A 20,333-nucleotide genomic window follows, 5' to 3' on the forward strand; every position below is an offset into this window, starting at 1 on the left:
CAGCACGTGACCTCCCGCTCGCCCGCCGTCATTACTCCCCTCAAGTCATTTCTTATACCGGTTAGTGCGGACATGTGACCCAAGGAAGCCCCGGGCCTTTATTACGTTTTATAAAGAGCTACTTCAACAGTCCCTGCGTCCCGACCTCCCCAGGCGTGTGACTTCCCTGACTTATCATGGCGGCCGGAGTTCTTACGCTCGGCCCCCTCCATGGAATCACGTGATTGAGGTGGGACGTCCTCCGCAGACTGCCGGCGCGCCAAATGTGAAGCATCAGTGAGCCGGCGCGGCGGACGGCAGGGGGAGCACGGAGAGCGGCGGCAGGTGGGTACAGTCACCGAAGGACCCCCATAGCGGAGCACGTGACCTGCCGGGACTTGTAGGGCGCCCCCATTACAGACGACTTATATTTCCAGTAAGGGTTACAGGAGGACCACAAGTCCCATCATGCCCAAGAATGTGGTGGTAGCCGTACTAGGGAAAACTAGATGTCTTGAATGCACTTCTAAACCCCTTCCGTGCTGCGGTCCCACATCACGTGTTAGGAGAGCCGCCCGCCCGCTGGGCTCAGTCCTGGTCTTTACTGTTTTCTATTGGGCAAATGCTGGTCTGTTTTTGATGAATAAAATACAAATATGGAGGTAAAAATGCAAAAAATAAATAACGAGCGCCGCTTTTTAAAACTGCTGTAAAATATGCGCCCCCTCCGCGGACCGCCTCCATATCACACTCGCCAACGTGCTGCTTCACGCCAATGAAGGCGGTTTTCTGTTAAACCCGTCTCCCATCACTTCTGTGGAGCAGCGATCCTGCGGCGGTTAGAGGATCTGCGGGTGGTTTACGTTGTCTGCAATTTGACGCCCTGCGGACCCCGCAGCACCTTCCCGCAGAAATAGGGCTCCTATTAGTAACGCAGAAACCGCACGCACGTTTCTCAGCCGTGTGAAGCCGTCTTGTGGGGACTAAATACATAAGGGGACAATACAAGGATCTCTCCCATGATCTGTTTATACCCAGGACTGCATCAGTAACAAGAGGGCATCCGCTACGTCTAGGAGAAAGCAGGTTTCATCATCAACACAGAAGGGGATTCTTTACTGTAAGAGCAGTGAGACTGTGGAACTCTCTGCCTGAGGACGTGGTGATGGCAAAATCCATAGAGGAGTTTAGGAGGGGACTGGATGTCTTTCTAGATTGCTATGATATTACAGGATATAGACATTAGGTGACCAGCGGGTTGTTGATCTCTAACGTTGATCCAGGAATTACTCTGGCTGCCATTATAGAGTCAGAAAGGAATTTTTGTCCTTTAAATGAGTTACATGGGTGTTTGGGGTATTTTTTGCCTTCCTCTGGACCATCGGGGGGGGGGGGGGGGGGGTGAAACAGGCTGAACTGGATGGCTATTGTCTCCCTTCAGCCTAACATACTGTTACTATGTAAAAGAAAATATAGAAATATGTAAAAGAGTCAAAATAACGAACAATTCTAAAAAAATCCTTGTTCCATTTTCCCGCGGTGACCGCTGCTAACAAACACAACGCCTGAATTGTGGGGGTTTTAAGTCGCCCCGTCTCACAATAAAAATTTAATTTAAAAAATTTAACCAAAAAGTGACCTCTACCTAAAATGGTAGCAATAAACACTGCAGCGCCCCCTGTTCGACCTGCCCCCACTGAGCCCATGGGGAAGATGTACCGCGCCTTGTTAGACCCGCCCCCGCGGAGGGGAAGATGTACCGCGCCTTGTTAGACCCGCCCCCGCGGAGGGGAAGATGTACCGCGCCTTGTTAGACCCGCCCCCACTGAGGGGATGATGTATCGCGCCTTGTTAGACCCGCCCCCACTGAGCCAGCAGAGATGATGTACCGCACCTTGTTAGACTGCCTCCCACGGAGGGGAAGATGTACCGCACCTTGTTAGACCCACCCCTACTGAGCCAGTGGAGAAGATCTATCGTGCCTTGTTAGACCTGCCCCCACTGAGCCAGTGGAGATGATGTACAGTGCCCTGTTAGACCCGCCCCGGCAGAGGGGAACGTGTACAAGTGTCTGCTGCTCGGAGTTCATGTTAAAAAAATATATATATATTTTACAGAAAGTTTTCTCTTTTTAAGTAGTAAAACCTGAAACTATAAGGGACGGCCTTACGGGAAGGTTCTGGCCCGCAGAACGTCGTTAGAGGAGCTGCACCGCCAACTAACCTGTGACATATCAATAATAATGACGACCAGTGGGGGTCCTACTGCTGAGACTCCCGCTGATGGCTGGTGTGTGGGGACATTTTGCTGGTTCTCGTCTACCGGTGGCTGATGCCGGCCCTCATAGAGGTCTATAGGGAGTGCTGTGTAACCCTGTCATTCGCTGCCAGACGACAAGAACCAGTGAAGACCCCCGAGGAGGTGAGCACCACAGCGATCAGTGGGGGGCTCAGCAACCGGACCCACAATGACCAATACTTGTTACATTTCAGAAGGTGATTGGAGGTGTAGTGACTGTCACATGCCTCTACTGCACTATGAACCTGCAGACCCCTGAGATGCTGTGATCACACCTTCTTCCATCTCACCTAACTTAGGCCCCCTGTCCACGGGCGTTGCGAAGTCCCGCAACGAATCTCCGCCACGGGAGCCGCCCGGGAGCAGGAGCCGGCAGACGGATCTCCGCTGGTCAGCCTATTTGACAGGCTGACCGCGGAGAATCGCAGCATGCTGCAAATTGCTGGCCGGGAGCGGAGAATCACAATGATTCTATGCTCGTAGACATGGGGCCGGCGCTTTCCATAGCAACGCTATGGAAGTGTCAGACGGCGTGATTCGCCGGCAAAATCACGTCCGTGGACAGGGGGCCTTAGAGAGTTGTAGAAGTTACCCAATATTTTATACAGCGCAATAAATGGTGCTGTGAACGATACAACCGTCCCGCCGAGACTGAGGCCCCTCGTATGTGCAGTAATGTGTGGCTTCTGCTGTCACTGACTGTGTTATTGTTTAGCAGGACCGGCAGGGTCGGAGTTGTCCCCCGCAGAGCACCGCCGCAGATATGGGGATTCAGGGTCTGTTGCAGTTCCTTAAAGAAGCCTCTGAGCCCATCAATGTGAAGAAGTACAAGGGGCGGACGGTGGCGGTGGACACCTACTGCTGGCTGCATAAAGGGGCCTTTGGCTGCGCTGAGAAATTAGCAAAAGGAGAACCTACCGACCAGTAAGTATGTCCCGGGGACCCTCGTGCGGAAGCCTCATCATACAGGACTCAGCAGGACTGTATTCTGCATGCAGCGTGTCGCAGTGATGAGCCTCGCTCTGTATGGCTCAGGGCGCTGCTGTTTGCTGGAGCCCCCCCCTCCCCCCACGTGCCTAAAAAGCGCATCACAGCAATGTGTTTTTCTTACAAAATGCATCGGTCACATGTAAAATCGCTGATTTACAAGTGTGATATCGGTTCAATCTTCTTGAACCAAGATCGCACTCGCCCATTTAAATACACCCTTGGGTATCAGAGTATGAGTTCTCCTACTGCCAGTCTCATTGAAGTGTCTTTCTATACATAGAGACCTCATTGTGGCTGTTGACTTCAATATGTGCAAGGACATTGTGACGACACCGCATCTGTCAGGAACCCATAGTGCTTGTAACCTCAGATCTCCCCACAGTTCTTTCAAGCGCATCAGGTGATAGTGAAAATATATATATAATTAGTGAAAGCCCTCACTGACTCGCCACTAATTTTCTACCTTCCCAATGTCGTACAAACATGAAATTTGGGATGATAATTGTTTGGGTCCTAAATAGGAAAAGTAAGTCACAACTCGATTATTCAATGCTAATTGCAAAAGGAAGTGCACCCCTATGTAATGTAACTTCCCGGTTTTGTACAAGCATGAAATTTGGCGTGAGCATTCTTTAGGTCCTAAATAAGTAGAGTGTGAGGGGTGGCACATTCTGCAGAGGGACATCGGTACATGCAGTCTGAGGAGAATCTAACGCTCCTCTATGTGTATGCAGATTTTATTCCTCGGTTCCCCTAAAGTAACCACCACTTCAGAAAAGTTTCTGTGCAAACACATAAACACCTAGACCAAACTAACTCGGGCGAAGCCAGGTATATTAGCTAGTTGGGTATATGTGCAAAAAATACATTGTGTTCCTGTAATGCAGGTATGTGGCCTTCTGCATGAAGCTTGTGCACATGCTGCTGTCCCATGGGGTCCGGCCCATCCTGGTGTTCGACGGATGCACCTTGCCTTCCAAGAAGGATGTAGAGCGGAGCAGACGAGAGTAAGTAACCACAGAGGCGGGGAGGAAATAGATTTGGCGCTGGTCTCATGGACGGTTGGAGCCTTGGCCGGTTCTGTCACTGCTGATGGCAGGAATTGTGCAGCGCTATTCTGGCTGTCAAAATGACAGAAACCTGGATGGACCTCACTAAGTTGTATGGCGGATCCGACAGCACCGCAGCCTCCGTTGTAAATGAACTGCGCCTTTTACTTTGTGGGTTTTGTTTGTTTTTGGAAATCTTCAGGTGTTTATTTTCTGCTGATCTTGCAGGAAATCTAACAATCTCCCTCTTGCAGGAGGCGGCAGCTGAATCTGCAGAAGGGGAAGCAGCTTCTGAGAGAAGGCAAGCTGGCAGACGCCAGAGATTGCTTTTCACGTGCCGTAAATATCACTTCAGAAATGGCGCATGCGGTTATTAAAGTGAGTTCTGGTTCTGATTGCTGTGGTGTGATCGGTCGTCTTCATAGCCGCCATAAGTAAGAGTGCAGATGCGTTGTCTTGTGCAGTCCTTGACGCCTTAGATCTCCCCTGTTGTAGGCGGCGCGCTCTGAAGGCATTGATTGTATCGTCGCTCCCTACGAGGCGGATTCTCAGCTGGCGTATTTAAATAAAAATGGATTTGCCCAGGCGATCATTACAGAAGATTCCGACCTTCTTGCTTTTGGGTGTAAAACGGTGAGAATTTTCAATGTCCATTTATCGACCAGCGTCTGTGCACAAAATCCAAAATATGTCAGGATTATTAATCGTTCACTGTCTAAGGGGATTTTCCCAACTCAATCTGTCATGGCTGAAATGGGACTATCTGCATTTGTGACCTGACTGCCCTGCCGGACATTATGGAAACTGCTGAGGTGGCAGTCTTGTGCTGTTTCCATAACTACCATTTACTTCAATAGAAATTATGGAAACAGTGTAAGCCGGGCTGTTCTGCTCCTTATGTAATCCCCGGCAGGGTGGTCCGCATCACAGACATGGGTATTCCCATCTCAGCCATGACTGGAACTGGACTCACCAAGCTGACCAAAGTGATAGTCTGGAGGGCAGTGATATCACCGTAGGCTGGTTAGAAGTTACACTTTGTGTTGCAGCCCCCTGTGGAGTCTACTCAGTGCTGCTATTCATTTGCAAACTCCACTGACTGCAAAAAGTCTCCTATGTTAGCCCAAAAAAAGCCCTACCCAGATTTTTCAGGATTTTCTAGTGAAGAAAGGGGGGGGGGGGGGGGGTATCTTGAAATATAAGCCCTAGCTGAATTACATAAAAAAAAAAAAAAACCATACATTACCTAGCAGCCACGGTCCGTTTCCTCCCACTGGTCTCCGGAGCTACGGCGCACTTGCTGCAGCTGCTAGGTAAGTATAATAAGACATCGCCTAAAAATAACGCCTAGTGTTTCTTTTGTGGCAAAAATTAATATAAGACAGGGTCTTATTTTTGGGAAAACTCAGTTGGGGAGAGTGTAGGTGCGTGGAGATGTGGGGGCGCTACAGAAAGTCGTGTTTAACCTGATAACAAACCTAATGACGAAGACATTTGAATATCCTTCCTGTTTCTCCAGGTAATTCTGAAAATGGACAAGTTTGGAAATGGTTTAGAAATCGATCAAGACAGATTCGGGATGTGTAAGCATCTTGGAGACGTGTTCACGGAGGAGAAGTTCCGGCACATGTGCATTCTGTCTGGCTGTGACTATCTGCCCTCTATTCATGGCATTGGTCTAGCCAAAGCAAGTAAACTTCTGAAGATCGCCAATAATCCGGATATTACTCAGGTAACGGCCTGCGCTCTGTAGTTGCCGGCTCGCTCAGTAATGGGATTTGCTTGTTCTGAATGGTTTCATTTATTTTCCAGGTCATTAGGAAAATTGGGCAGTATCTGAAAACCAGCGTTGTGGTTCCTGACGGCTACATTGAGGGTTTTATTCGTGCAAACAACACATTTCTGTACCAGCTGGTCTTTGATCCTGTAAAAAGAAAGCTGGTTCCGCTAAATCCCTATGAAGATGGGATGCGCCCAGAAGAGCTCAGCTACGCCGGGCCGTATCCTTCTCATGGAAACATGTTTACAGCACTTCACAGCTTCCTAAAACTACATCCAGCGTTCTGCTGCTGGAGGGATGCTGGGGTCTAATCCTATGACAGCGCCTGGTATCTGGTACACGGGCCCCGTTATTCCATAGTCGGACGGATGTAGAGAAATGCCGCCGGAGTCAGATGGCTCACGAGGATTGAGAGGCTGAAGCCTCTTAGTACACCTGTGGTACCTTGCGCTGCCCGTCTGCCTCCTCCTGCTGCAGATTTCCTCTGTTTTATGTGGATTGGATGGGTTTCTTCTTCTCCCTTTTTTCTTTAAAAATAAATTAGTAATATTGGGGATTCGGTTGCTTATCAAGTTGCTCTTGGAAACGTGGATGTCAACACAATGGAAAAGGTAGATGACTACAATCCTGATGTTCCACAGGTGAGATATACCAACAAGATGGCTTGTAAGGTTGAGAAAAGACAGTGTTGATCCAGAGGAAGGGAAAAAACCCAATCAGGTAGAAGCCAATTCTCCTCATTTTAGTGGGAAAAAAATCCCTTCCGACTTCAGTCTGAATAATCCCCGGATCACCGACCCTTCTAAAGTAATCAGTGATATAACATGTAATATTGTATCACTCAAGAAAGGAGTCCAGAACCTCTAATACTCTTATATCTAATTCACCATCACCGCAGCCTCAGGAGAGATCCGTAATCTCACTGCTCTTACACTAAAGAAGACCAAGAAGACCTTTTATGTCTGTGTAGAAACCTTTCCTCTAGATGTAGAGAGCGGCCCCTTGTTACAGTTACCGTCCTGGGTATAAATAAGTGATGGGAGAGATCTCTGTACTGACCCCTGATATATCTATACATAGTTATTAGAGCGCCCCCTTGTTACAGTCCTGGGTATAATAGATTATGGGAGAGATCTCTGTACTGACCCCTGATAGATCTATACATAGTTATTAGAGCGCCCCCTTGTTACTGTACTGGGTATAATAGATGATGGGAGAGATCTCTATACTGACCCCTGATATAGCTATACATAGTTATTAGAGCGCCCCCTTGTTACAGTCCTGGGTATAATAGATGATGGGAGAGATCTCTGTATTGTCCTCTGATATATCTATACATAGTTATTAGAGCGTCCCCTTGTTACAGTCCTGGTATGATGATGGGAGAGATCTCTGTACTGACCCTAATATATCTACACATAGTTATTAGAGCGCCCCCTTGTTACAGTCCTGGATATAAATAGATGATGGGAGAGATCTCTGTATTGTCCTCTGATATATCTATACATAGTTATTAGAGCGCCCCCTTGTTACAGTCCTGGGTATAATAGATTATGGGAGAGATCTCTATACTGACCCCTGATATATCTATACATAGTTATTAGAGCGCCCCCTTGTTACTGTACTGGGTATAATAGATGATGGGAGAGATCTCTGTACTGACCCACCTCTGATGGGTTAATGGGAGTCCCATGATCCCGATTGTCCTCCCTAATGAAGTCTGAAGGAGTTAAGCCAGATGTGTTAATGATCATCCAGTTCTTTCCTTGAGTTTTGGCTTGTTTTTTTCACACTTGTTTTATCTTTTAGTCTTCTAAGCAGAGCAGTCACAGCTGGAATGGCAGGAACACTCTACTATCCAACAGCATCTGGCGGAGAGATTACACCCAGAATCTAGAAACTGAGGAGAACCCCCACGTGGGGGAAAAGCCCAAACCCCGAGGCCTAATATTACCAAGGAGCAAAGACCAAATGAAAAGACCTCTTGAAGGTAAAGTTGTGCAGATCACAGTGCATCGGCCGACCTTTGGGCATTGTGTTTCACCCCTCAGGACTGTCCTGGTTATGCCTTTATGGCCAAGCCTTGAAATCTTGTGTCACTTTAACAGAGAAGAACTCCTATAAGGTTAAACACATCCAAGTAATTCCAACGTTTTTTACTGTCATGTCTATGTAGGTGGTAAAAATAGACCAATAGGATTGGCATGTAATTGCTAAAACTTCCTAAATTGAGGCCATTTTTTTTAAAGGTTGTCTTTTTTTTTTGTTTGTTTTTTTTGTCAAATATGTGAATAATGCTGTACCTGGGAAGGGATTCTCCGCGGGGAAGAAGGAATCCCTTGCCACTGCTGTCAGAGTATCCCAGAGTTCTCCCATCACTTTCAATGGGTCCAGCATTGCTGCCGCCCCATTGAAAGCAATGGAATGAAGGGATTTTTCTGCAGTGACGCGAGGCTGTTTTCACATGGTGGAAAGGGCAATATCAGGCCGTGAATCATGGCCCGATATCGCCCTTGCCCATGTAAAACTAGCCTTAGTCACTTAGTTTCTCCCATATCTGAAAATATACTGTTTTGTCAGTGACCGATCCTTCCTTGCTATGGGTCTACGGTGCCACCTACTGGAAGAGCCTCAAACTTAAGTTTCAGTTTTCCAGTGATTCCAGCATAGCAGACCTAACCTCTTTCTTGAAAAATCGTCATTTTAGAGAAAATCTGCATCGCCTGACACACGAAAACCTAATTATATTCCTTTTCGAACGCCTTTGTACCTATAGGATTGTTTGGCAGCTTGGTTTGTGTTCTACAGTAACCTTCCTGTAGGCCACACTTGTCCAGTTGGTGATACAACAGAGCTGCAAGATGGTATGAAACATCAAGGCAGCCGAGCGGAGAACAACGTCCTTCACGCTGACCTCCAGCTAATACTTCTCTGCGGCCGGGTCCTGTTAATGTTGTATTAATGTTGTTTTACCATTGAGAAATGTTACTGCAAGTTGCTCAACAAAAAGTCCCTTCTGTATATTGTCGTGGTCTCTGTGCGCTCAGTGACCCTAACCAAGTCTGCTGTCTTCCAGGGGGGCCGTCGGAATCGGATCTCCTCAGTCAGTATTCGTTTTCTGAAAATAAGAAACCTAAAATAGAATGTAAAGATAAGGTAACGCTGCGGATTCCTGGTCTGAGCGCCTTGCAGCCATTGGACGATCCTGCAGAGTCTCCACCCAAGACAAAGAACAGATTTGCTACACTTCTACAAAAGAAAAATGAAGAATGCGGCTCATTCTCTGTCCCGGGGACCAGAAGTCGGTGTGTATAACTAGGGGTTGCGTTCTTCGATTTCATGCAAGTGTGTTCCTGGTGCATTTTTGTGCCTGTATTATGGACATGTGTCTGCCCGGGTGTATACTGTCCCCCAACTCCCTGTCATAGATGCCTATGTTCAGGTCCGTACACCCGCAGAAGGGACCGGACAGTTGTCTGACACCCTGTTACATATACACTAATGTGGGAGCGGCCTGTAGCTGCAGCTCTGTGGGAGCGGCCATATTGCAATGAATGCAGGTCTTTCTGAACCAAAACTTAAAGGTTGCCTGTGCTTGGGATAGGGCATCAATAGTTGATTGGCGGGGGTCAACCATTCAGAATTCCCATTGATCAGCTGATCTCTGTACTGACAACAGACCTAGAGTGCTGGAAGCAGATATTGCTGTCCATACTGCAGGCACAGCATTAAATTCAGTGGGAGCTGTTCCTAGTAGCTAACTGAGCTGCTACAATATTGGCAGCAATATCTGCTTCCAGTGCTCTTTACATGGACAGCGGGCCCTGCGATCTGGTAATCAGCTGGAATCTCAAGTGGCGGACCCCTGCCGATCACTGGTTAATGACCTATCCTGAGGACATCGTTGGTAAGAGTCCCAGAGGACACCTTTATTAATGCTACCCTGTTTCCCTGAAAATCAGACATACCCTGAAAATAAGACATAGCATGATTTTCCAGAATTTTTGAGGATGCAAAATGATTTTTCAGGCTTTTTGAGGATGCTTGAAATAAAAGCCCTACTCCAAAATTAAGCCCTGCTAACAGTTAATTAAAGTCAATTTAAATAGTGTCCAGGCAGCTATACATGTAAATAAGTGAAACCTTTTTGAACAAAAATTTAATATAAGACACTGCCTTATTTTCAGGGAAACACAGTATATCACTGGCAAACTTTTTATGCAACTCAAAATCAAAGTATTTAGAGTTACTCAACTTAATTGCTTAACGAGGACTTGTCACCTCTCCTGACCAGTCTGGTCTAATCAATACTTGTATTCACCATGAAATTACAGTTCTGGAACATCATTTATTAGAGTTTTGTCTTTTTATTTTTCCTCTGATATTCCTCTTGGAAGTGTTGGAATAAATTGCTAACTGAGTGTTTTCCTATCATATGTCAATGGGGTGTGTCCCTACACAACCTCACCCTGTCCAGTCAGTGTGGTGGTGTGTAAGTGGAATGTTAACTCCCAGTTGTCAATATATTCACACATGTCCAGGGGGAATAACAGGAAGATGCAAGATGCTTGGACAAGTTTTTACTGCAAGACAGAACTGATGGGCGATCCTCTTTAAATAATATTCAGTGATTCAGCTACTCTTGAGAGGGTCCTGTAAGACCAGTGGAGAAGATTCCTAGTTAGTAAGGTTAAGTTAAAGGGGTTTCCCAAGGCTAAACTAGTTATGACCCGTCCTAAGGATTGGTCTTCAGTAGCTGATCGGTGTGACTTCACTGCTTGGGACCTCTGCCGATGAGCTGGTTGAAGAGGCCCTCCGGTGAGCGCTTCGCCAATGCTCAGGCATGTTATGTCACATACATCGGTCACATGGCCTGAGGGCAGCTCAGTCCCTTTCAAGTGAATAAGATTGAACTGCAGTACCAGGCCTAGCCACTATGAAATTTACAGTGCTGCGCCTGATACAGGCTGAAGTGACAGCAATCAGCTGATCGGTGGTCTCTCGCCAATCTACTATTCGTGACCTATCCCATGGATGGGTTATCGATACTTTATTCTTTAATACCCCCTTTTTGTGTAAGGACCTTTTCACACACGAGTTCTATGTTCCGCTTTCGGCTTCTATCTTGCAGTTTTGTCTGAATTGCTGTAAATGGTATTTTGCGGTAACCCTGGGTGGAGGCTTAGACTTCTGTGTGTCAGATGGAGACCAGTTTGGTTTCCGTCACTGTTGGAAGGATAGTATAGTTTGAACTGAAGTGGTCTCCGATTCAGATGAAAGCCCATCTAACTGCCGTGAACTCGTGCAGCTGGTGTATATGTAACCATTTATATGCTGCTGCCCAGGTACTTCAGTAAGCCCTCTGACCTGAGGACTGAATGTGTGGACGGCGACGTAAAGCAAGAAAAGACGCAAATCCCCAGCGATTATGGAGCGTCTGACACAACTCCAAGCAAAGACAAGACAGAAGACGTTGATAAACCGTGTAACGGAACGCCGACTCCACCTCCTAAAACCAGCGCCATCAGCCCTTTCTCTACCCCTCCACTCCAAAACCCAAGAAACTGTTTTAGCTGGTCGGGAAGTTGGACCCAAGGTGACACACAACCGGTCAATGTCTCCCCTTCCCTGCAGTCCCTTAAACGTTTTCAGAGGACTAACAGTGTATCTGAGTCAAGGATGGAGAACCGGGCGGACCCCCCCGAGACGTATCAGAGCGGCGGTGACCCGCCCAGTCCGGTCTTAACATCCTCGGAGAATAAATGTAAACTAGCAGTGGTCGAAATCAAAGACTCCGGCTCAGAAGTAAGACTAACTTTTTTTTCTTCCTTTACTTGTTCTCTCTCTCCATGATAGGCGTCCGTTGGGAAACCCGGGATGTTCTGGATGGGAGAAGATTGTCAGCTCTTTAGTTTGATTAGCATTTTGCACCTGCCAGCACAAATGAAATCTTGTCATTCAATGGCTGATTCCGGCAGCCTTGGGGGTTTCACATCAGTCATAACCTCTGTGATTTCTTCCATCCAAAAGCGGGCGGACCCCATTAAAGTCAATGGGGTCCGCCTGGCGATGTTCAGCTCTCCGAACTGAGCAGGAAATCGGGATCCCCAGAGCAGATGTGAAAGCACCCTAACCCCTTCCCATTGCAGCCCTTTTTTAGTTTAACGCTCTCCTTTTTTTCCTTGTCAAGGCCAGATTTGAATTTCAGATTCCGCAATCGTATGCTTTGGTAATATGCTATTTAGTTAAATACATGGGGTTACACCGTTCCACTCACATTAGCAGGTCTGAATAGTGTGATCCGCTTATGGGAAATAGAACGCAGCATGTTCTATTATGTAGCGGATTCCGCAACATAGAGCCCATGGTGCTGTATGGTCACAGATATACCCACGGCCCACTACTACATTGTGTACGGGCTGCAGGTACCCGCATCATCCCTAAGAGACGCTGCGGAGAATACAAATAAAAAAAGCTGTACTGCGCATGACTATCTTCGGGAGTATACAGTCGCACACAGTACATTACGCAGCCATACACAGGATGACCAACCGGGCTCACAGCTGGAATACCGCAAGTGGGATCCAACCTGCTAGTGTGAACACGGCCAATGTGAATGTGACTAGAACGTAGGCGTTCAGCGGCGTGTGACTAGAACGTAGGCGTTCAGCGGCGTGTAACCTAGAACGTTAAAACCGTTGTTAGCGACATTTTATTTTAAAGGGCACCTGTAACGTCTGCACATAAACTAATGCTGCTATTGAGGGGGGGGGGGCGGTGTTGACAGGGAGCCTGAGAATATACATGTTGGAAGTGATCTTCAGAGAGTGATTGCACTGGATTGGGCGGGTACAAGAAACAAAAACACCGGATCCAGTGTGATCGTTCTCCGAAGATCACTTGTCGCTAGAAAATCTGATTCTCTTCAGAGTCCCACGCACGTACTCTCCCATAGACTTGTATAGGAGTGCATGAATGGGGCTTTGAAAAGAGTCAACTTTTCCATTGCCACGCAATCTTTGTAGTGGGTGAGTTTAAAGAATCCCTCCCCCGACCCCTTGTCACATCCCCCTAACAGCACTTTGTGGGGACGTGACCGGGGCCCTGGAAGTCATTCCATTTTGGGTTGTCTATAATGATCTGTATAGCTTCTGTTGGCCAAATGTGATTAGGAATGTTTAAGGGTGCGTTCTATCCCACGTAATAGAGTGCTTGTGGCTGAGACTCTGCCCGCCACAGCAGCCAATAGCATGTGATCTCACGGCTGTGTGTAACCAATGCTCTGTGTCGTACAGCGGTTGTCAACCATGAATGACCCCCTTTTTTCCCCTTTCTTTTCAATAACCAGAGCCTCGACAAAACCGAAGATTCTACTTGTGAGTTTAGCTTAAAAGTGTCTCCAGTCCATCAGACGACTTTTCCTGAGCCAAAGCCCATCGGAAAAGTTAAGGTAATGCAAAGCTGCTACAATTTAGTGATTCCTCTCTGATCTTTACATGGGAGCTCCACTAAATTTGTAACCATTTTATTCTGCCTCCTCTCAGAAGAGATAGAAGTGATCAGGGCTTCCAGCTCAATATACACAGTGAGAATGAGCCCCCATTAGATTTATAAGGGATATCTCACTGTTTTCTATTGAAGACCCCCATCCTCCGGACGGGTCATCAGCGGACGGTCAACTAGGGTGCACTGCTCAGGATGCCAGACACCGCTGTCACTAGCGCAGGAAGTGCTGACCATGGTGCTGCGGCCTGGGTGTCTATTGCATTGAATTGATGTCAGCTGGGGCCGCTGCGCTACGGTCAGCGCTTTTCGCTTCATTTGTAGGATGCATGTTGGAAATCTTCCATGTTTCCAAGCAATTTAGGAGACTTAATATATTTAAAAGTTTTTAACATTAATATTTTCAATTATATTTGTTTAATTTTCTATAAATGGTATTGATGATTAAATGAATGTAGGTAATATCTAATATAATGTAACGATTCGTTCACATGTAGAAAACAAGTGCAGATTTTTGCAGCGGGAAACATGCGTCAAATTCTGCATAACGCCATTGGTTCAGATTTTGCTGCAGATTTTGGCTTCACAACCAACTTCGCCCCTTTTTATTTGAAAGGGTGAAATCGACTGCAGACCCACAGAGCTAAATGTGCTACAGATTTTATTCTAGAGCTACACCAAAATCTACTACACGTGAAAGACGTACACTTAGATTCATTTTTAATAAGTTTTTTTGTTTTTTTTTTTAACTAAATGTCGCTATATTATCACCTTTTACTAGCTAAATTAATATAGGTGATTGTAATAGAAGGGGTTAATTTGGGGTTAACATGTGATGCTTCACGGTACTTCCGGCTTCTCTCACACTGACAGGCGGGCGATTGCTGAAGCACGGAAATCCTAGGAAAGTTTATTACAGCAAACTACCAGTCTGCGCTACGAGTAGCTGTCATTCTTATTGGTTCAAGTCCCGATGATGTAATCGGGTCCTGATGACTGCATCCAAAGCATAGGCTGCTAGTAACCTCCTGTTTCCTGTGTTTTACCCTCTTGGGGGGGACGTGATTTTTCCCAGTGAGTGAAGAGTGTAGATTTACGTTGCTGCTGCACGGAGCCCAGCAAGTGGTTTGTAAATTCAGTTGGTCACGAAGTGGTTCAACAATAAGCCGAGGTCTGCTTCCACTTCCAGTCCCTCCTATGCAGTGGCCCCCAAGCAGGAAGATTGGGTGGAGTCAGAGACAGAATGGACTCTAGTAATAAGCAACATAAACCCACCATTTCCACTCCTTTGTAAAAACCTCCCTAAGGCCGATATCACATGGGCCTGTGCGTATTTATGCACAAAATTTGTGCCACGCATTTGTGCAACGGGTGTTGGCATGGGAGTGCGTAAGTGTGTGTTTTACTGTACTTTTTGCACTCGTAAAAAGAAACACAAGCATGTTTCCATTCATTGAAATGGGCAATTAAGTTAATTCAATGTGCTATTTTTGTGCGCAAACTAAATGCATGCATAAAATACACACGTGAAGAGGGATTCCTCCGAATCATAATTTTATTTATTTTTTCTCTTTAAAACTTCATAAAAATTCCGAACTTGACATGTAATATTGCCATCCACTAGGGGGTGCTGCATCTTCCATGTGCAAGCTGAAGGAGAGATGAGACACATCATAAAACTGTCCTGAGCTCAGTGGACTGATTTTACAATTTACGTCTCAGCTCTGTTTGTTTTGAGTACAAGACAGTCTTGAATTTCTGTGTGTGAACATTTATTTAGACTAAGAGGAATGTGTTCTCCCTGCTTCATCTGTATGTGATAATTATGTGACATCCTAACTAGTTTCATTAACTAGCCTGACGAAGGAGGCGAGATATCCCCGAAAGCTTGCATTAATATCATTTGTTTTTGTTAGCCATTGAAAGGTATCATATCTACAAGATTACTTGGTTTCTCTCACTGAGAACAATCACACGTGAACAAACCCATTGAAGTAAATGGCTTCTATTCACTGCCTATCGTGCGCACAAAACACTGCAAATATGTTGGTGTGACACCAGCCTTACAGTAGTCAAAACATAGAAGCTCCTTGTAAAAAGTGTGAAGCGACCCTCTGGTTGTAGGGCAAGATTCAGTCCCGGGACAGGAGGGGCTATATTACCTCCATTTATTCTTCTCTGCCGCCCTTCCTACCCACCACTTCCAGGCCCTCTTTGTGGCCATCCAAGATGGCTGTAGCCAAAGAGCAGGTACAGTGTGTTGGTACTCTTAACACTCCCAATGCACTGTGAGGATTAGGTAGTCTGAAGACTGTACTCTGAGCAAGTGGATCAGAGGGGCATGCAGGTAATAGAAATGCCCCTTCAGTACCAAGGCAAAATTTGTCCCCAAACAGGAGGGTCGCTTTAATACCCCTGGAAATTTTGCGGTTTTGCCACAGCGAAAAAACGTGAGATTTGCACCGGTAAGACACAGCTTCAAAACCTGCGGCACTTAGCCACAGGTTTTGGAACGGCTTGACTGCATGCTTTCCGTTGCGGCCGGCGCTCCCATAGAGAGCAGTGTGGCCGCAACGGAAAAAAAATAGACCTGCTGTGGCCGGGGTATCTGCGCCACAGCGCCGGCTTTGCTGCGACGGATTGGCCTTCCTGCATGGACAAGATTTTTGACAAATCTCATCCTCGTGGCTGGCCAGTACTGGGATTAGCGGCCGCAGGCGGATTTGCCAGTGACATTCCAAACGAAACTTCCACGGCAAATCCGCCCTGTGTGAACCCAGCCGAAGGGATTGTCGTGGATTAGGAAAAAAATATGCACCCTAAGAAAAAGCAGTGCCACCCTTGTTAGTAGGCTTTGTCTGGTATTGCATCTCATCCCTGTATGAAGTATCCAAACCTTTGTGTAAAACTGCTGGTAGGAAACCAGGCACTGGTAAAAGCAATGAAGAAGGCCGCTGCGCCAATGCTTATTTTGTTTCTTAATGTCTAAGATGTGTGTTCCACGGACTTCTCAGGTGTCTGGACTGCTCAAATCCAGGAGTCTGGATGGACGTTCTAGTTCAAGACTGAAGCCGATGACCCCTGCAAATGCCAGCGGGCTGAGTAGCCGAGCGAGACCCTCACAGAACGAGAACCGACCCGGGCTGCAAGCCACCATCAGCGACCTTTGGAAGAACTTCAGTTATAAGAAGTAAGACGCGACATAGTACCCCGTGCATCGGCGCCTCGTTCACGCGTCATCCTGTACAATGCTAATATTTAACCCTGTCTTTGTCTTTCCTCCAGGCATTAGAGGCACTTGTAAGGTGCTACTGGTCACCTTCTTGGCCGCTGACTTTGAATCCGGGTTTGATCTTGTAAGATCCTCGTTCCTCTGTTACGTAAAGGACTTTATACAGAAAAATTAAAAATACATTTGTGATACAAAATCTGAAATAAACACAAGCCATGTCCCTTCTACGTCTTACAACACTGGAAGAAGTATTCCTATTGGTCATGTGTTCTTGAACGCACCCCTTGCATCCTGACCTGTGTCTTCTGCACAGGACCGTGTATCGGGCCGCACATTCAAACAGGAAACTATTTTTTTAACCTTAGGAATATGTTTAAAAACAACCCTCCATCCCCGGACATACAAGATGGCCGGACTGCGTCTCTGACGATCGGTCACACGCTGTGCGTTGGTATTCATCGGTAGTGTAAGACACTTCGTGCTGCTCTGACTGGCCGTCCGGCACTGATCACATGGACAGCACCGTCCAATCAAAGCAGGTGTAGGATCTAAGGGTAATCTCTGATTGTCGCTGGCTCCCGAACGATATGTTCCGTCTAAAAGCCACTTTAGGCTTCCTTAAAGTGCGCATCAGGGAGTCGGAGAGATGGTACGACGGTCCAGGATTAGAGGGCCGCGTTAATGCCTCATGGTGACGGGCAGCGCAGACTGCAGCCCTGGCATATTAGCAGCGCTGAGGGAAGGAATCTCTTCTGTTGACTTTTTCCCTCTGAGTTTATTTCCCAGCATGCCTCAGTGACGGGCGCAGAGGTGTAACTTTTATGGTTAGTCTTTAAAGGGGTTCTCCAGGACTAAATTATTGCTGACCAGTAAACCGTATCTGCGATGCCCACTGGGGGCTCCGCTGTGCCCATCAGAGTGGCATCTTATGTACTGAATGGTTTTAGGACTTTGTACATATTTGTATGAACTGTAAAACTTGTGCGACATCTTTTCTATAAACTGTGAAGACAATAAATACATTTTTACTGTTGCCTGTCTGTATTTATAGCAGCCGTGCCTCGTGGGGGCCGCCAGCCCACCTAACCTTTCAGTTGAGTTTACACTGCATCCACAGGTCTGATCGCCGTTGTTCGACCGTCATCTAAGCCGAACAAAGACACCAGGTTTGGCGCGGAGCCAGACGGACCCCGGCGACTATAATGGGGTCAGTCCGACTTCTGACATGCTGATGAAAGTGCGAAAATAGTGTCGCGCCAAAACCTAAAGACATTCTGGTGGTTTTAGTTCCTCATTAATTCTATAACGATCCCCTCGGTATAAAAGTCCGCTAGTATTACTTCAGTCATTCCTTTCTTTCAGAAGCTTCCTGCAGTCCTCCTGCTTGGGTGCTCGTGGACTCTCATTGTGGTTCTGGCTGAGCCTCCAGCACCATGTAATACATTGTGATACTGCGGCATTGCAGTGTATTATAAAAGCGATCAGATACACTGACATACAAAGCCTGCAGTGGGACAAATATAAAGACTTAGTGGAATAAAAAAAAAAAATCCAAGTGAGAACTCCACCTTTCCAGCCTTCGTCTGGCTTCTTTGGAATATACATGAGCAATCTTTTTTGCCCCTGCGTGGCATCACGATGCGGGAAGCAAATCGCAGCATGTTCTATCTGGCTGTGTGGTCTCGGAGCCTAGCGGCCAATGGGAGACAATGCGATCCACTGCTCCGGAGGGTCCCTGCAACCCCAAAGTGATGTGAGGCGGTCTTCCCATGAATACGCCTCACATTCATGGGGATTCCACATGGATGGTGAACATGATAAGGGGGCATCCGGCTGTGCAGAGAAGTCCACTGAGAAATCTGCAGCGCTCACATGTAGGTTTGAAAATGGCAACATTGTACCGTAAATTCTGTACGTCTATTTGTGAGACGGAACATTCTGGTAGGTGCAAAACACCACCTGTCACCGACACCGCTCCCCTAACCACCCTCCAAGGCAGGAAGCTCCGTGTATAGAGGTGGAAGGGGAGGAACCGCATCAGTGTGCAGAGCGCCACAACCATGTAAGGAGTCGGTACAGTTGGGGCTCATTCACACAGGCGGGGCCAGTTTTGGTCTATGAAGGGTTTTCATGGACCGAAATTGCGCCTATTTACTGCGTATTTGGTCTCTTTTGTGGTTTGGGTTTTTTGCACATGTATTCACTGCACTTTCATATACAAAAAAAACCCGCGGCGTGAAGGTCCCGCAGACTTCTCCCTCCTTCATGCATGAATGTGTATTGAATACGCAGGGATCGTGTAGTCGCCACGTACTTGCGTGATCACATTGACCTTAATGGGCAGTTTCTGTCCAAAAGAGGAAGGCTGCGATGGATTTGGGGTTTTCGCGTGCATAAAATACAGGCGCGGCCGATGCACGTCAGAATACCCCAACGCAAGACAATGGGGGTGAAGCCGTCCGTATTACCCATGTGCAAAATACATGCTTAAGGCAGAGCGCCAACATGTCCGTTTACATGCTTAAGTACAGCCCTCTGCAGCCAGCCGGAATGTGTGCCCTCGCTGACAATGACTCTGGCACCCCGCTCCTCTGTGCAGCTGCTCTTCTCCCAGCTGGGCTAGTGGTTTGGAGAAAAGCACTATGAAGGCTGCAGCGGTGGGCAATGTCTGTGGGCAGTGTCTCTCCAGCACCCGCTTGCACCAGCTGGATTACGGTTTCCTGAGCGGCACTTCTCACCGGCATATTTGTGCAGCGCATCACACAAAATGTGCGCACATAAGACAGATTGCATTGATTTCACTGGGCTCATTCACATGACTGTTTTTCACGTGCGTAATCATGTGAGAGAATATGCAGCGTGTCGGGACTTGTGCGACTTGGCGCACCGCAAGAGCTTATTGGAATCAGGCTTGTGTAAATGTGCGCAATGTCCGCAGAAGACTGGCGTATTTACGTATCCAGGAGTTAGTGCAGGGTTTTCCTGTGTGCAAATCCATGGCGGAGCGGGTGTAAGCGCATGTCGGCTGTGTAACCACCGGCGTGTTGATGCGGCCGTGCAGCTAGTGGCTCCTGTGAAGGTGATTCCCCGGAGTAACCCCAGCCCTTCACTGCAATGGCAGTTCTATAGCCTCCATGTTACCTTTACAGAGCCGCATTTTTTGAGCCCAGTTCCCCCTTCCAGCTCACAGCTACCAGGATGGCCGAGTGGTTAAGGCGTTGGACTTAAGATCCAATGGACATATGTCCGCGTGGGTTCGAACCCCACTTCTGGTAACAACATTTTACTTCATCACAACGTCCAATATTAGTATTTTCACTACAGAATGACATTTCTTTAATGTTTTCCTGCTGTGATTCTCTGCTGGGACCTGTAGTCCCGCAGAGCCTGCTACTAACATCACTACATGAGCGGCAGCAATGGAACCCGACACATTACACCCAGCAGCAGCCATGAAGGACGCGCTCTACCTCACGGACCTCATTGCGTTTTATCGGAGGTA

The 20,333-nt window shown here is 47.2% G+C and overlaps 1 protein-coding gene and 1 non-coding gene across 3 annotated transcripts; both read left to right on the top strand.

The window, feature by feature from the left end:
- The first annotated feature begins 244 nt into the window (after nucleotides 1-244).
- EXO1 (exonuclease 1) lies at nucleotides 245-17,864 on the top strand. Of its 2 annotated transcripts, none has more exons than XM_066581402.1 (14): nucleotides 245-324; nucleotides 2,996-3,201; nucleotides 4,155-4,274; nucleotides 4,571-4,694; nucleotides 4,812-4,949; nucleotides 5,836-6,048; nucleotides 6,129-6,316; nucleotides 6,641-6,737; nucleotides 7,906-8,086; nucleotides 9,173-9,401; nucleotides 11,442-11,901; nucleotides 13,445-13,546; nucleotides 16,614-16,789; nucleotides 16,885-17,864. In XM_066581402.1, exons 2-14 carry the CDS (start codon nucleotides 3,041-3,043, stop codon nucleotides 16,889-16,891), a joined length of 2,196 nt encoding a protein of 731 aa, XP_066437499.1. In that variant the 5' UTR covers nucleotides 245-324; nucleotides 2,996-3,040; the 3' UTR covers nucleotides 16,892-17,864. The 2 variants fall into 2 exon arrangements, with proteins under 2 accessions (XP_066437499.1, XP_066437500.1); XM_066581403.1 differs by having other exon boundaries at nucleotides 297-324; nucleotides 2,993-3,201.
- A 2,159-nt stretch (nucleotides 17,865-20,023) lies between these two features.
- On the top strand, nucleotides 20,024-20,106 carry TRNAL-UAA (transfer RNA leucine (anticodon UAA)). Its single transcript has one exon. It is a non-coding gene; the product is annotated as a tRNA-Leu (tRNA).
- Nucleotides 20,107-20,333: the final 227 nt, after the last annotated feature.

The sequence above is a fragment of the Eleutherodactylus coqui genome, chromosome 10 (assembly GCF_035609145.1).
Source record: "Eleutherodactylus coqui strain aEleCoq1 chromosome 10, aEleCoq1.hap1, whole genome shotgun sequence".
In the NCBI taxonomy this organism is placed as follows: Eukaryota; Metazoa; Chordata; class Amphibia; order Anura; family Eleutherodactylidae; genus Eleutherodactylus; species Eleutherodactylus coqui.

Excerpts from the sequence above, each read along its gene's own strand:
- EXO1 (XM_066581402.1), top strand. The coding sequence starts at position 3,041 with ATGGGGATTCAGGGTCTGTTGCAGTTCCTTAAAGAAGCCTCTGAGCCC. Across the intron at positions 3,202-4,154 it reads AAAGGAGAACCTACCGACCA|GTATGTGGCCTTCTGCATGA; the intron begins GTAAGTATGTCC and ends CCTGTAATGCAG. Across the intron at positions 9,402-11,441 it reads GTCCCGGGGACCAGAAGTCG|GTACTTCAGTAAGCCCTCTG; the intron begins GTGTGTATAACT and ends GCTGCTGCCCAG.